Source organism: Talpa occidentalis, unplaced genomic scaffold, assembly GCF_014898055.3.
Source record: "Talpa occidentalis isolate TD23 unplaced genomic scaffold, MPIMG_talOcc4v2.1 talOcc4.8, whole genome shotgun sequence".
NCBI lineage: Eukaryota > Metazoa > Chordata > Mammalia > Eulipotyphla > Talpidae > Talpa > Talpa occidentalis.
Window position 1 is genome coordinate 70341694 of NW_023605194.1, and position 15153 is coordinate 70356846.

Here is a 15153-nt window from a genome sequence, read left to right on the forward strand (position 1 = left end):
CCCTGGCTGGGGATCGAACTCAGTCCACAGTAGCTGGCGCTAGCTTGATAGCCCTGAGACTTTAACCCCTTTGCCACCAGGGAGGCCCAAAAGGTACGGATTTATAAAATACTGTGCTGGGGCCTGTGCTTTAGATTAATCCCCACCTAAAGGATTTTTCACACAGCTCTTATTTTGGTAGGTGCTTGGGGGGATAGTTTAGTTTCCTTTGAGCCACCTGTCCAGGACACATCTGTGAAAAACAGATCAGTAAGCATGTTTCCCCTGACAGTTCCATTTTATAAAGTTAATTGAGATCCTTGCAGAGAAGAACATTAACTGGGAGCTTATTTTACTTTGTAGCGTGTGGATGGCGTGGACCAGGAGGGGGTCCGGCAGCCGGTGTCCAGGCTGCTTCTATGGGGGGCAGAGTTGGTTCTGAGTGTGAGAGGCTGGGCTGGACAGCCCCATGCAGCCTAATGGCTCTCGCAGGCCCCTGGGAGTCTTCATGTATGATGTTTGCCTGCAGAGAACTCAAGAGACCCAGGGGCAGCCGAGGTGTTCCTAGGCTCTGGACTCGGCGCTGGCGCCTGTGTCTTGCCCCGCTTGATCGCTGCACCCCTGGGAGTGAGTCACTCACCTCGGGGGTCTCAGTCTCTGTCCCCCACACATGCTGGGCTGCTTCTCTCCTGGGAAACTCAGATGCGAGGTGAACAGACGTGCCGTGTGATGAACGTGACCTTTATTATTATCACTGTTGTTGTCACCTGTCCAGGCCTAGGAAAGCAGCTGTTTGGGGAAAGTCCTCTCTCAATGAACCAAGTTGGGGTGGGGATAGTTTTGAAATCCAGCTGCGGACATGCAAGTGTAGACAATGGGAGAGCTCCAGGAGTTCTTGCTTTAATCAATAAAAATAATTCACATTAATAATTTAAGTCATAGTCCAACTCAAATATTAACTAATTGTATGTTTATAAATTCTGGAGTGCTTCAAAGCCATTTATGTTTAACTGTCTTCTAATGAATTCCCTCAATCCAGATACTGGGGCACCTGCCGGGCCAGTGCTGGGAGGGGGGGCAAGGGCACCCACGGCCCCTGGACGCCAGGCTCCTCACAGCAGCCTGGGCATCTGGGGGCAGATGGCTGGGTACCTGGACAGGGTGATCTGGCTGGGGAGCAGGAATCACCCGTGATGCCCGCACAGGGGAAGGAGCAGGTTTGTCAAGGCCCAGGAGCCCGTGGGGTCAGGTGGCTGCAGCAGAGCGAGGGAGGGGGAGGACGGGGTTGGGGGAGCAGGAAGCTGGTGGGGCCAAATCCTTTAGACCTCCTGGGCACAGCTCAGACTTTGAAACTTATCCCAGGAGGAAGCTATTCAAGGATTTTTCAGGGAGGGGGTGATGTAAGGTTCGGGTTTCTAGTCCTGTGCTCTGCCCGCTTTATTGGAATGGGAGTTGGGGGGAGGTTAGTGGTGAGGGGATGCCTGCAAGAGCCTCACCCTCCAGGCCAGACTGTGGCTGCTTGGCCGAGTAGAAGTTCCACACAGGAGACTTCTCGGGACTGGTTGGTGAGGGACGGGGGGAGGGTTCAGGAAGGGCAGGGGACGGGTGCGCCAGTTTTCGGGTGAGCTGGGGAAACCCAGAGAAGGAACAGGGTCTCAAGGAAAGACCATGGCATGCAGGGACACATGATTGTCTGGACTCAGAGAAGCCTGAGCCGAAAGGGGAGTCGGGAGTGCCCCATCTCTGCTGTCGGGTCTGTAAGTCCCGTCCAGCCCAGTGGACACTTGCCATCATCTGACGACTGGACACCCCCTTGGAGCCCCAGTTAATGTAAGGTTACCCCCCTAAGAAAGAATTCCACTCTGCCCACCGCAGACCCACATGCAGAAAGATGTAGGTCATTAATTTTTTATTTTGAATTTAGTTAATAAAAATATTTGTGGACATTTGTTGGGATAAAATTTGTTCGGAAAATGCCTCTATATTGGCCTGCATAAGCCTAAAATTTTCACTGAAATGTTTTCACTACAAAAAGTTTGCTGATTCTGGCCCCAAATGTGCCCACACACCTGAATTCTCAGGGACCTTAGGATTGATCTTGGTGAGTCCCGCATCCCGGAAGAGCCTATCTCCACCCCTCACGTGCAGTCAGGAGCGTTTATCTTCAACAGACTATTTAGTCATTTGGGATCTGCTGCTTCGCTCATGGGGTTGAGCCCCGAGAGATGGATGGAGCTGGGGATGGACGCTGAGCACAGCTCACGCTTTTACATCACACTCACAAGTGGCTCCCTGTTCTGTAGGTTTTGTTTTCGTTTAATCCAGTTCCTTTGATTATGGACAGTTTTGCCTTATCCTTTGCTGTAGTAGTTCTTTTACCTTTGGGGGTTCACAAGAAGCTCTTTTAGAAGGACCTCGCCTCAGCAAGTCCCCCTGTGCTCAGCCCCGGGGTGGCTATGGTGGGCCACAAGAAGCTCACACCACAGGCAGGCCAGGCACTTCTCCCCTTGCTGAAGGCCTGACCCTGAGCTGGCCAGAGCCGGAGGCCTTTGGTCACACGCGTGTCCTGGCGTGTGGCCTGGTCTTCTCTCTCTAGAAGTTAAGTGTCCCTTGTCCCAGCTTCCTGTGTGCAGGCCAGGCTGCTGCAGGAGCCTGAGAGAGAGTTGCTGGGGGTGTGGAGGGGACGCGGGGACAGTAAGGGAGAGACAGGGTAGGATGATTGTGGAGGCAGCGTCCTCGGCCTGGAGGTGACATGTTCATTGAACATGGGGGGGTTCAATGAAAGGAGGGATAAAGGCCAGCCCGGCGTGGTCGTGGGGGGCTGGCTCCGTGGGGGTGCTGACTGTGTTTAAGATGCCTGCACCCTGGTGCAGAGATCACTGATGTCTTCCTTCCTTCGGTGCCTGCTGCCTTGGCTGTTGTGCAAACTACCCCAAAATGCTCAGTTCTCTGGCGTCCTGCACCTGCCCCCCTGCCTGCCCCTCCCCACCCCTACATCTGTCAGCTGTGTCAAGGATGCCAGGGTGGCCTGTCCACCCACCTGGTGGGCTCGTGGGACTTTGGGAGCCGGGTGGGCTCCTCATGGGGTCTCTGTCCTGGGCCATGCCCCGGGGACGGCGCAGAGCACCTGAAGGGCTGTGTTAACACACCCCCACTTCCTGCTGCCTGACTGTGAGCTGCTGCTTCATCTTCATTTGTAAACGAGGTGGCTGTCTCTGTGCTCTGTAGTCTGTGAAGGCCACACAAGGAGGCCTGGTGCACTGTCCTCTGTACTGGTCCTTGGTCCTGGCGCCTGCTTCCTCGGCCATCAGCTGTGAGGTCATGGCCTGTGTGATGACGAGACGGGCACCTTGTGGCCTGAGGACGTCAGGGCCCTGAGGATACAGCCACGGTGCACTGACGCATATAGCACACCCACGTGTACACGCAGAGCTGGCTAGCCCTCCAACCCACGCTTCCTGCTCGCCCTGGGCCTGTCCCAAGTGCCCCACTCCATGGTGGGGGTGGGGTTGGCGGTGGCGTCAGGTGTCTGCCCCTCATCTCCCTCCATCTTCCTGAGACAGTCGCAGCTCTTTGCGCCTGTCCTGGGGTCACTGGTCATCCTGGTCACTGTCCCCTGCCTGCGGGAGGCGCTGGCAGCCAGAGTCAGCCTAATGAAGCAAAGGTGAGACCTGTGTCTACACGTGGCTTGTGCCCAGCCCGCCCACCTCTGCGCTTTACCTCCTGACAGTGCTGTTTAAAGATTTGTTTATATTAGAAGAGCTGGGGTGCAGGCCAGAGATGGGGGCGGGGTGGGCGCGTGAGAGGACTCACTGGAGACAGAGTGTGGAGAACAGGCGGATCCACTGAAACACACTGCTGAGGAGAGCAGCAGGGAGACAGGAGAGGTCTGCTGTGCCCTGTGGGTCGCTCCCTGGCTGGGGACTGAACTCAAGCTGCAGCCTGAGACTCAACCCTGAGGCTGCAAGGCAGCCCTGCCTTTTGCCTTTGGAAGGAGCTCCTGCGGCCGCAGATCCAGCCCCCTGCTCCCCATGTCGACTCTGCTTTGTGGGCAGCGTGATGGTGGTGGCGTCTCTGTTTTTTAGGGATTTGTTTGTGTTCTCTTTGCTTTTATTTTCTTTTTGAGATGTAAAGTGTCCTGATCAGCTCTAGTCTCTACCTGTTGGGGGAGGTTTGTCAATGAGATTGTGCGTGTGTGTGTATGTGTGTGTGTGTGTGTGTGTGTGTGTGAGAGAGAGAGAGAGAGAGAGATGGTCTCGGACTTGGGTTTTTAACAAGAATTTTTAAGGTTCCATTGCAGCCACAGAACCTTGATTCCAGTTTCTATCCCGTTGTCCTTCACTCCCTTTGGAGTGGTGGACCTGACCCAGTTCTTTTTTTGGGAACTTATTTCACAGAACAGAGCGTTAAAATATTTTTTGTTCTTCTCATCAAGTGCAATGTAAGAACTGGCTGGCATCCATAACTTCTATTCTGTAGCATGCAAGGAATCCTATTTTTTTGGTGCAGTATTAGCCCCGTCATCCTACTGACTAGCTCTAGGAGAGAGAGCTGGAAGGGGAGCAAAGTGACCTCCTACATGAAATAAACACTTTCTCCACAAGCGTGTTTTCTATTGATTTCATGAGTCTCTAACTCCTTATCAGGGAACGTGTATGTAATGGTATGGTCCTAGAAGAATGCCACAGATAATGAAAATTGAATTTATTGTTGAATAAAATTTGGATTGTCACAAAGTTCCACATGGCTATATTGCTGCAGGGGGATCCTTTCTCCAGAGGGAGCTGACCCAGGGCCCTTCCACGTCTGCTAGTGGGGGCCGTGCTCCAGGGAACTGACACTGGCTTGAAAACAAGTCTTAGCTGAGTCATGGCTAGGACGTGACGAATGTATTGGATTGACTAAATGATCACACCCAGGAAGGTTTAGAAATGAGCATTTAGGGAATTTATAATACAAATGTTAGCTGTCTGCTAAGGTACTCTGGAGGTTTAAAGTACAGCACAGTTGTCTTGTCTTTTTTTTTTTTTTCTGTATATTTGATTAAAAAAGGTCATTTTCGGGGAAACAGGATGGAAAGGATAGAGAAAGGAAGGGGAAGTCAAGGAGGGTAGGATGGGGTACATTGGTGCCCCCAGGGTGCTGGGAAGAAGCTGCAGCAGACCCTTCTCTTCTTTCAGCCCAGTGCCAGATGCCTGGGGTCAGCAAGACGCAGGGCCCTGCCCCTCCAAGGCCCAGAAGGCTCTCCTGGTCACAGCAAGCTTCTCTTGGGCTCTGCGGTGGTGCTGGTCTTTAGACACACGTCACTCTAGCTTCTGCCCTCAGGCACCTGCTGCCCTCCCAGTGGCTCTGGGCCCACATTTCCTCCTTCTCAGACAGACAGGGCTTAATGGACTTAGTTTCTAGCCCATCATCTTCCAGTGTGGCCTCACCTTAACTTGATTTTGCTTTCAAGAGCCTGTCTCTGAGTAAGGTTGCATGGACAGATTTAGGGGGTAGATGCTATTCAGACCATACAAATTCAATTTATATTTTGATATTTAAATCAACACATTTACTAGATTTGTCTACACAAATTAAACAGATAAGACACATTTATGTAAAAACATTTTAATTTGCTTTGCTGTTCACATCTCTCCTTCCCCTCTGTGTCTGCATGCAGATCTAGCATTTTCCATTTAGGTAGCAGAGATCACATTAAAGGAATATTTAGTGACGAAACAGCTATTTATAAAGATGTGGAACCAGAAGACTTTCCAGATTACCTCGTAATAGCCCAATATTTATAGAATTTCCAAACTAGATTTTCATGCGTGTTTTAACTGCTATTAAAATAATACTTTTGTTCTTATTTTTTATAGCCACAATACCTAACGGTGCCTGATGCTGATTATTGAGTAAAGAGTGAATTAATGAAAAATGGTGTGTGTGTGTGTGTGTGTGTGTGCCTGAAAGAGCCTGAAAGTTCATTTCTGCTTGATTGAGCTCATTCCTTCATTGGCTGAAACATTTAGGCAGCTGATGTAGCACCGTTTCCGGGAGGCCGTAAGTCGGCACAGTCCTGCTAGAAGTCAACTTGGTAATAGTCATCAAATTAGAAATGTCCCTTTTTACCCAGCACTTTCACTGCCACACCGATTTACAGGTAAAACGTGGTGTATATCTCCATTGAAGGGTTATCAACAAAGGTGTGATATTTAATAAATAAATTCTTCTCCTTGATTTTTACAAACCCAGCCAAGAGGTGTCCTGCTGCCCATACTTCGCCTTCCTGGCTTACGGTGGGTCCCCGCTACTGGCGTGAAACTGATCCAAAACATCCTGTCTCTGGATAGATTTGTTCAGCCAATGTCCCTTATTTATTTATTTATTTGTTTGTTTGTTTGTTTATACAAGTACTGGGGTACAGGCCAGAGACATGGGAGGGTGAGAGAATTCACCAGAGATGGTGCAGGGAGCAGACCAGGCAGAAGAACCGAAATACACTGCTGAGGGGAGCGGCGGGTGAGGCAGGAGAGGTCTGCCGTGCCGTGTGGGAATCTCCCTGGCTGGCCGGAAATTGAACTGGTGCTGCAGCGGCTGCGGACAGCTTCACAGCGTTGTGCTCAACCTGCTGTGCCAGGGAGGCCCCCATTTTTTATTTTCCATGGGTAAAATACATAGCATAAATTTACTATCTTAGCCATTTTTAAAGGTGCTGTTCAGCCTCAGCAAGGTTGTGCATGTTGTTACAGGCCTGATCTCTAGAACTTTCTTACCTTGTAAGATTGAAACCTCCAGCTGTTAACTGGCAAGTCTCACTTCCCCGGCAGCCACTGCTCTATGCATTTCTCAGTCTGAGCGGGTTTCTCTGTTTATTAATTATCTCACATTTGCTCTTGGGGCACTGCCGACTCTGGCCTCACGTGCTTCGTTTTACCTGTAAATCGGTGTGGCAGTGAAAGTGCTGGGTAAAAAGGGACATTTCTAATTTGATGACTATTACCAAGTTGACTTCTAGCAGGACTGTGCCGACTTATGGCCTCCCAGAAACGGTGCTACATCAGCTGCCTAAATGTTTCAGCCAATGAAGGAATGAGCTCAATCAAGCAAAAATGAACTTTTAGGTTCTTGGACCAGGTCAGAGGCCTCGAGGAGGCAGGGGAGAAGGAAGAGAGGGTGAGTTGGCAGGGTCTTCTGTGTGGCAAGGTCAGAGCTGGACTTTCCCTGGGAACTTAACTGTGGTGTGTACAGATGTGGGTTTAAATGATGCACTGCCCAGACTTGGGTGATATTAAAATGCAGTGTTGCTTTGATGAAAAAGTATTTATTCATTTGTTTTTAAATATTTATTTTTATTTATTTATGCATACAAGGACTGGGGTACAGGCCAGAGGTGTGGGGGGGTGAAAGGACTCACCAGAGACAGATTGGGGGGCAGAACAGGCAGATCCACTGAAATCCACTGCTGAGGGGAGCAGCTGGGAGACAGGAGAGGTCTGCTGCACCCCGTGGGTCACTCCCTGGCCAGGGATTAATCTCAGGCCACAATGGCTGGCAATAGCTTGATAGCGCTGAGATATTTGCTGCCCTAGCTGAAAATTTCCGTTCCTTCATTCAAAATTTTAACATCTTACAATGAATGAGATGCTTGGCCTTGGATGGATTTTGAGGGGATGAAACAGTTAGAGGAGACTATTCTCAGATGAGCCCTTGCGAGGAACTCCCCTGGCTGGTGGCAGTGAGGGGCGGAGGCAGACGAAGGCGGAGAGGTGGGCAGGGCTGGAGGCTGCCCAGCCTGATTGCATCCAGACACAGGCGCCATCTCCCCCGGGAGCTGAGAGGGAGGTGGTGATGCTGATGTAGTCAGTGACTCTGGGAGGCATTAGGGCAGTCCGAGGGCCCCTCTGCAGAATGCTGATAGTCCAAAGGGACGCCCAGTTTTATTTTCTCCTGGGAAGTGGGTTGGAGGCAGGATGAGGCATAGCTGCCCCAACTCACTATTGAGTTTTCCTGGGTCCTGCTTCTGGCTTTCACGTGGAGATTTTTCATCAACACAGTCTTTGCTAGTTTTCTTACTTGTAAATGAAAGTACGTGTTTCTGTTTGCATTCATATTTTATTGTAAAGTAGAATGTGCAGGCTTCTGGAAACCATCCTCACTGGGGAGCGGTAGCGATAGTTTCAGTTTCGCCCCTGCAGACTTTTTGTCATGTTTTAAGTAATAAGAATGTTGTTTCTTCTTTGAAAAGGTGAGCTCACGCTGCACAGACGGACTTGTGGTTTGTCCTGTTCTCGGGAACTCAGCTATTCGGGGTTCTGAGACACCCTTGTTCTCTTCATGGCTTTCGCTCTTCCACTGTCTGGTCACTTCCTCACCTCCCACTCCCCACCCCCGTCATGAACCTTTCAGTAGCCGTGAACCTGCCCTGTGGAGTCTTTACCTCTCTGGACAATTGTTTCTCCAGGATAAACTCTACAAAGTAGAATTTCTAGATCCAAATTAGGGCCATTTTAGGTCTCGTGGCTATTTGGGGGTCCCTGTAAGGAGGACCCCCTGGTTTCTCCAGTGACAGGTGTTGTGCTGTTGACAGCTTTGACTTGGGCTCTGGCACCTGGAGTCCGGCCAGGGCTCGCACATCAGGCTTGTGTGACTAACAGCCTATCTGCTTGTCGCCTGCAGTGATGGAGTGGGGCGACGATGTCAGAGCCATCGCAGAGGACGAGGCCGTGATGCTGGTGAACCACCAGGCAACAGGCGACGTGTGCACACTGATGATGTGCCTCCAGGACAAGGGGCTTGTAAGTGTTGGGCGCCGAGCGGCCCTTGGGCCTCGGGCTCGCGAGACCGCACATGGCTGTGTAGCTTTCCTGCAAATTTACAAAGTATGTGATTCTAAGTCATGTCAGGAGGAGGATTTAGAGATGTTAAGCAACAACGACGGGGTGTTAGTTGTGTCTCCATAAAGCTGTTTTCAAAAGAAATAACTGGGAGGAAGCAAAGTTACCGTGGTGTGAGCCAGGCCTGTCTCGAGGTGCAACTATGGTCGCAGCAGGGTGGGGTTGGGACCCAGGAGGTCTCGGGATCTTTAGCCAGGAGAAGACAAGGTAAATATTATTCTGAATTTCATTCAGCAGTTGGCATTAAAAGAACCGTTGCCTTAGGAGAGTCTTGTTAAAGAGGTTACTCGTGTTCATGGAAAATGAAAGAAAGGACAGAATCAACGGGGTCGGTATTGGGCCTAAAGAGAGAGGCTTCAGTGATGGTCAGCGACTTGAGATCAGCACCCTCCAAGACAGCACCCCACTCCTGAAGTTCCCCAGTTCAGGGTGCTACAGGGGGCATGGCACACAGAACGGAGGTGCCCGTGAGGGCTTCAGGGGAGGGCGCCGCAGACTGGGTGGACGAGGAAGGACCGGATGGGCATAGACCTAGGGCGGCGGGTGGGGGCTCATCCTCAGTGAACCCCCTTTCCCAGCCCGGCCAAGGCAAATTTATCCATACAAATCTCAGAAGACACCTGAGATTGAGCTTCTTCCTCTTAGGTGAGCCAACTGAAGATGTGCTTCACTGCCGCTGTGAGATTGAACTTAAAAGCTTTGTGCTGGTACTTTAGACCCAGAGCCCGGTGAATCGCAGCCAAACTTCATACTGTATAGAAAATTCAAGTATTTTATAGAGTCCATGCACTGGGGATTTGGGTTTTTTTCTTATTCCTTATTCAACAAAATTCATTCAGCACAAAGCTCAATTTATTTAAGCAAAATAATCAGCAGCATGAGGTCAGAGCAGAGCCAGTGGGGTTTCTCCTCCTATCTAATGGACGTGGGGAATCTGCAGCAAGTGATGTAAAAATATATATATATTTTATATATATATATATATATAAAAATATGTTTAAAAAAAAGCAAAGCTCTGGGTGGCGACCCCATGACTCAGGGACACAGGAGCGAGGCAGGTGGTCTGCAGTCCTGTCTGTGGCTTGGGGAACGCGTCTGCTCTTCCACAGGAGCCAGAGGGGAGCTGAGCTCTCCCTTCCTGCTTGAGGTGGTGCTTTTGCTTTACCTCAGGCCGTGAGTGCCATTCCCTCAGGGACGAATAGCAACCGGTTCACTAACTGGGTCCTTTGCACTTTTAATTTGGGATAGTCTTCTGCTTCCCACATGAATATCAGCTCTCGTCAGCCATCGCTGACATGTCCGTGTTTGAGAGCAGAGCCGTGTGTGTGTTCAAGCTGGCAGCGTCACGCAAACAAACTTCCTACTCAGCTTGATAAAATGTGCAAGTCCTTCTAGTCAGTGAATCTTTAAATGCCCTTTTTGGGTAGACATTCTATTTTATGTTTATAAATTTTTACGTTTATACCTAAAATATTCTCATTTATTCGTATTTCATTTTGTAGCTTTTAGTATCGATAATTTATTTTACTGAGGTAAAATCGTATTCGATCAAGTCTTAGTGCTTGTTAATTAAAGACATGGCCCTTGTTTGACAAGGTCAGTCCTGGAGAGTCATGCTGTTGTGCTGCGTCAGTATAATTTCATATAAGTTATGTGAGAATCTCCAGAGCCTGCTCAGGGTGGCAGAAGCGAGTCGCCGAGTCCCGATACAGGACGTGAAACCATAGCACAGGCCTGGGACCTGGACTCGAGACCTGGAGTTTTCAGAAGAGTCCACAGAACTGCGTTCTGTGTGTCGAATAGCCACAGGCCTCAGATTAGCAGGGAGTTAAGAGGATGCTTGAGGGTTATATTTAAAACAGAGAGTGGCTGAGGTAGAGTGACGGTTCTTCCAGGTGGCATTTAATTCATTCTTACTTTTGAATGTTTTAGGTTGTTGCTCAGATGATGTGGTTGATGGATCATATCTTTAAGTACACAAACTTTGGAATCGTCTCTTTAATTCACGGAGACTTCTTTATACGGCAGGTAAGTCCTGAGTGTGGCTGTACAGCCATCACTTGGTCAGGCTGAGTCTTTACTATAAAGGAGACAGAACAGAGCCAGGGAGTAGGGACAGCCAGGCCAACCTTTGTTCCCTAAACCATGTGGGTCTGGGTTGGTGCATGCAGGAGCATTAAAGCACTGGCAGCCCGTGTGCTCCCTGGGGCAGACACGTTTAGTAAGCCCTGTGTGGCCAGTGCCCAGCTGCCAGCCTCTTGGCTGCGTAAATCAGGCCAGGCAGGTCCTTAACCTCTCAAGCTCAAATGAGAACCCCGCACCCCCCCACCCCTCGCCCGCCATCAGGGCAGGGTGGGGTCCAGGAGGTGGTGTGTGGCCGGTGTCAGGGCTGGGCCTGGGGCTGCTGCTTTTGCCGGCAGCTCCCTCGTGGTCCCAGCTGTCTTCCTCCGAGTCACTGCTGTGATTTTTATTTTCAAGTTGCCGTGAGGACGCAGATGGTATCTAAACTGCAGCAGGGAGATCATTAAATAAGAGGAAATGTATTGGGAATTCATAGCAAGAAAAGTGAATAGATCAGGTTTCTGGGAACCCAGAAAAACTTTGGAGAAAGTTATAAATGTGAAAGGCTGGGCTGGGGTGGCCCGACAGAGGAAGGTGGGCTGGGAATCGTTCCTCAGGTCAGGAGCAGGTCAGGGTGGGAGAGAGGGTCAAGCCCGCCTGGAGGGGGCACTGTCCCCACCCTGCTGGCTGCCACCTGTCCCAGCCTCTGGCCTGTGAGGTGCAGAGCTGTAGGAGAAGGCCTCACTCCGGTCACCCGTATGCAGGCGGCCACCCCATTGGCAGTGGCACACGCACACCTGGGCATCCAGAGTCATGGGCCTCGGACCTCTCTGCGAAGTGTGGGTTGAGAAATTGGCCGAAGTGGGTGGACAGCCCCTGTCAGCCTGAGCACGTGGCCGTGGGAGGAAGACAGCCGTGGGCATGGCCGTGGGCTGGCTTGTCCCTGCTATGGGCAGAAAGGTGGACAGCACCGTGCTTTGTGCCCAGGCCAAGGGGGCCCCAATGGGGACAGGGAGCAGGGAGTGGAGCAGCTTCCTAGGGAACCCGCCTGATGTCTCGGGGCCTCCATCGGGGTCAGCAAGGCCGGCTGAGCCCCCTCTTGATGCAGGAGAGTCTCGATATGAGTCTCCAGGTAGGGGAGACTGAGAGCCGACCCTCCCCCCCTACTCTGGGGGAGGGCAAGCATGGGGTCACGTCGGGCCTGGCGCAGGGTGGAGGTAGAGGCCGTCATTCTGCTTTTGTTTCTTGGCATTTGTCTCGCACAACTGTACTCACGGGACCTGTGTCTGCCCTCCAGGGGAAGTCCCACCGAGACCAGCAGCTTCTTCTGCTCAAAAAGCACCTGGAAAATAATTACAGAAGCCGAGATCGAAAATGGATTGTTTTGTTTCCAGAAGGGGGTTTCCTCAGGAAGAGGCGAGAAACAAGCCAGGCCTTCGCCAAGAAAAACAACCTGCCATTCCTCACCCACGTTACCCTGCCACGCGTCGGGGCCACCAGCGTCATCCTGGACACGCTGGTTGCGCGGCCGGAGAACGGGAGCCCCGCCGGGGGCGATGCCAAGGAGCATGGTACGAGGGTGACTCCTGCTGTGGGAGAGAAATCATGTCTATGGAGTCCAGAAGATAACGTTGTCCCTCTTTATAGGTCAAGGTGTTGTCCAATGAAAGTGATAGACAGTGAGGAGATAAACATGTGATTTTCGAATGTTTCCATTTAGGAAAGCAGTCCAGGCTTGACTGACTGGCTCAGAGGCTGCAGGAGAGCAGGAGCCAGAGGCCTCCCTCCCGCCCTGACTCCACTGCCCCTGGGCTGGGAAGTCCATGGTCTGCTTGTGGAAGGTGTAGCTCCAGTGGGTGGAGCTGCTGGTTAAAAAAATATAGAAATAGAAAAGACTGATTTGAGAACTTAGCATAGATGCGCGCGTGGACAGTAATGATAGATTATATTAATGTGAGAGTGGACAGTAATGATAGATTGTATTCACTGATCAAGTTTAGAGAGTTTTTTTAATAGAAACTGAATGAGTGAGTGAATGAATAACTGAATGAATGCAATTGGTAGTATTTCTTCAGAGCCTTAAAACACAGATAAATGACACAGTCACTCCACTGCACATAATACTTATCAAAGGAATGATCTGTACTCGCTGAGCTCACTGCGCGTCATGTGTCACAGCAGATCCATCGCAGCAGGTCGAGAGAGGGACGCTATCATGTCTGCCCACAGAGCCAGCCAGCCTGGCAGATGCTGGTGCAGCCGCCCCCCGGTGTCCTACACCCTGGCCTGGGCCTCTGGGCACCAGCCCAGGGCCCAGGGCCACACTCACAGGAGCCGTGCCTGGGAGAGTGTGGCTAGCTGTGAAGATGCACAGAGGATGTTGGTGCCACGGGCAGTGAGATGGAGGGTGCAGACTCGATGAGCGTTTGCTGATAAGTTATATGTTCAGAAGTGGAAAGAAACTCAGGGGCCTGTTTCCCCAGGGCAGGCTGCCCGCTGCTTTTCACACACTCAAGATAAAATTAGAATGGAAATGCTTGGCCTTCAGCAAATATGGGTTTTTTTGTTTTTTGTTTTTTGTTTTTTGTTTTTAGGAATATGGTTTTTAAAGGATGTTAGGACCAGCCCTAGAAATAAGGCCTGGGAGGTTGCACTGAGTTTTGTTTTGGTTTTTTTTTCCACTTGTTTTTTTGTCTGAGCAGCTGCTTGGCAGTCGGAGCTCTTAATCTTTCATCTTCTATTAAACAGACAAATTGAAAGAGTCTTTTAATAGAAAAGGAAAGTTTTGAATAGCTCCATGCTGGAGAGGCACTGTGGCCACTCAGCTGAGCCAGGGCTGGCAGCGAGGCCTGCAAATGGGACCAGGGCCCGAGAGCAGACTCTGGACGGGGGTATCCTGCGCCTCAGAGTCGGGGTGCCTGTCACGCTGAAGGCCAGGAGTGTAACGGGGCTTCTGCTGCAGAGAAACAATTTCTGTTTCCAACCAAGTCCACATCATCTGACACACAGTTAGAATTTTTTTACTCTGCTTTTTAGGAAACAGCATAAAAAATTCTAGAAAGTTCTATACCTGAAAGTTAGTTTTACCTGAACTTTACCAATTTCTTCTATATGTTTTGGTTTTTGTCTTTTACTTTCTTTAGTGCTCATCTCCAGTATAGTCCATGTGAACACAAACCATGCTGTGCAGCTATTTTAATATGCGACTCAAATACATATCAGAATTAAGGATTAATTTCAACAGGATTAGTATTTTTTGTTTACTGTGTTGAAAACCAAAATTCAACTGAGCAAATTTTAAAGAGCTAATTGACTGTGTTGAATGATTCCACCTCCTTGGAATTCAAGGATCCCATTTTTATTATTTTTGATTGTCTTATTTATTGGTTCTTTTGGCTAAGTCTTTGGTTCTCTGGAAGCCAAACCCACACATTAGAGGGTGAGAACACGGGGTTGGTTGTAAGACCCGCAGGGACGCAGATGTTTTCCTGAGGCTGAAGGAGGCCGAGTGTCAGCCTGACCCATCCTGGGGCCAGAATGTCCCAACCCAGAAGCTGTGGGCGGTGGGTGTGGGGCGTGGGCCGTGGGGGTGGGTGGTGGCAGTTGGCCGTGGCCGTGGGTGGGCCTTACAGTGCTCCCTCTGTGCCCACAAAGCCCACGGCTTTGGCTTCTGAGTCCCCTTAGCCGCAGGCTTCACCTGCTTGCCTGAGGCCTCCCACGGGACGCAGTCGAGTGCCAGTCAGACCCGGTCTGGTCAAGGAAGCCAACTAAAGCTGGAGCTGGATGCAGAGCGTGGAGCTCAGGGCACTCAGGGAACCTACCCAGAGCCCTCAAACACCCCAAAAGACAGAGTCCAAGGAGGCTGCAGCCCCCACTTCCCACCCCCAGGCCTGGCAGAAGTTCACACCTTAGGTGCACCCACATCTGTTAGAAAATGAACGTGAGCAGGTAAATTTAAAGGTCAAGGGCCTCTGTGAATGCTGGGGTCAGGCAGCACCCACCTGGCGAGTGAGGGGCGCCCCAACCCACTGTGCAGAGTGGGGGCTTATTGGCAGGAGGGCAGAGGAACAGCAGGAGGGCACCTTCCCAACAGATGGAAGGGCTGCTGGGCCGGGGATGCACTGGTGCCCACCAGTGGCCCAGCTCGACGAGCCATTCTGCGGGAACGCAGGGGCCTCGTGGCCTGAGTCTGGTGTAGGGGTAGCTTGGGCTGGGCCCTGCCACATACGGCATA

At 50.9% G+C, this 15153-nt stretch overlaps 1 protein-coding gene across 1 annotated transcript in view; it reads left to right on the forward strand.

Annotated features, from left to right (window-relative positions):
• The window catches only part of LPGAT1 (lysophosphatidylglycerol acyltransferase 1), a 38870-nt gene that overhangs the window by 10747 nt on the left and 12970 nt on the right, over positions 1-15153 (forward strand). The window contains exons 2-4 of the mRNA XM_037495856.2: positions 8641-8759; positions 10791-10886; positions 12217-12490. Of these exons, the coding sequence (XP_037351753.1) occupies positions 8641-8759; positions 10791-10886; positions 12217-12490 (489 nt within the window). The remainder of the gene's footprint in view (positions 1-8640; positions 8760-10790; positions 10887-12216; positions 12491-15153) is intronic.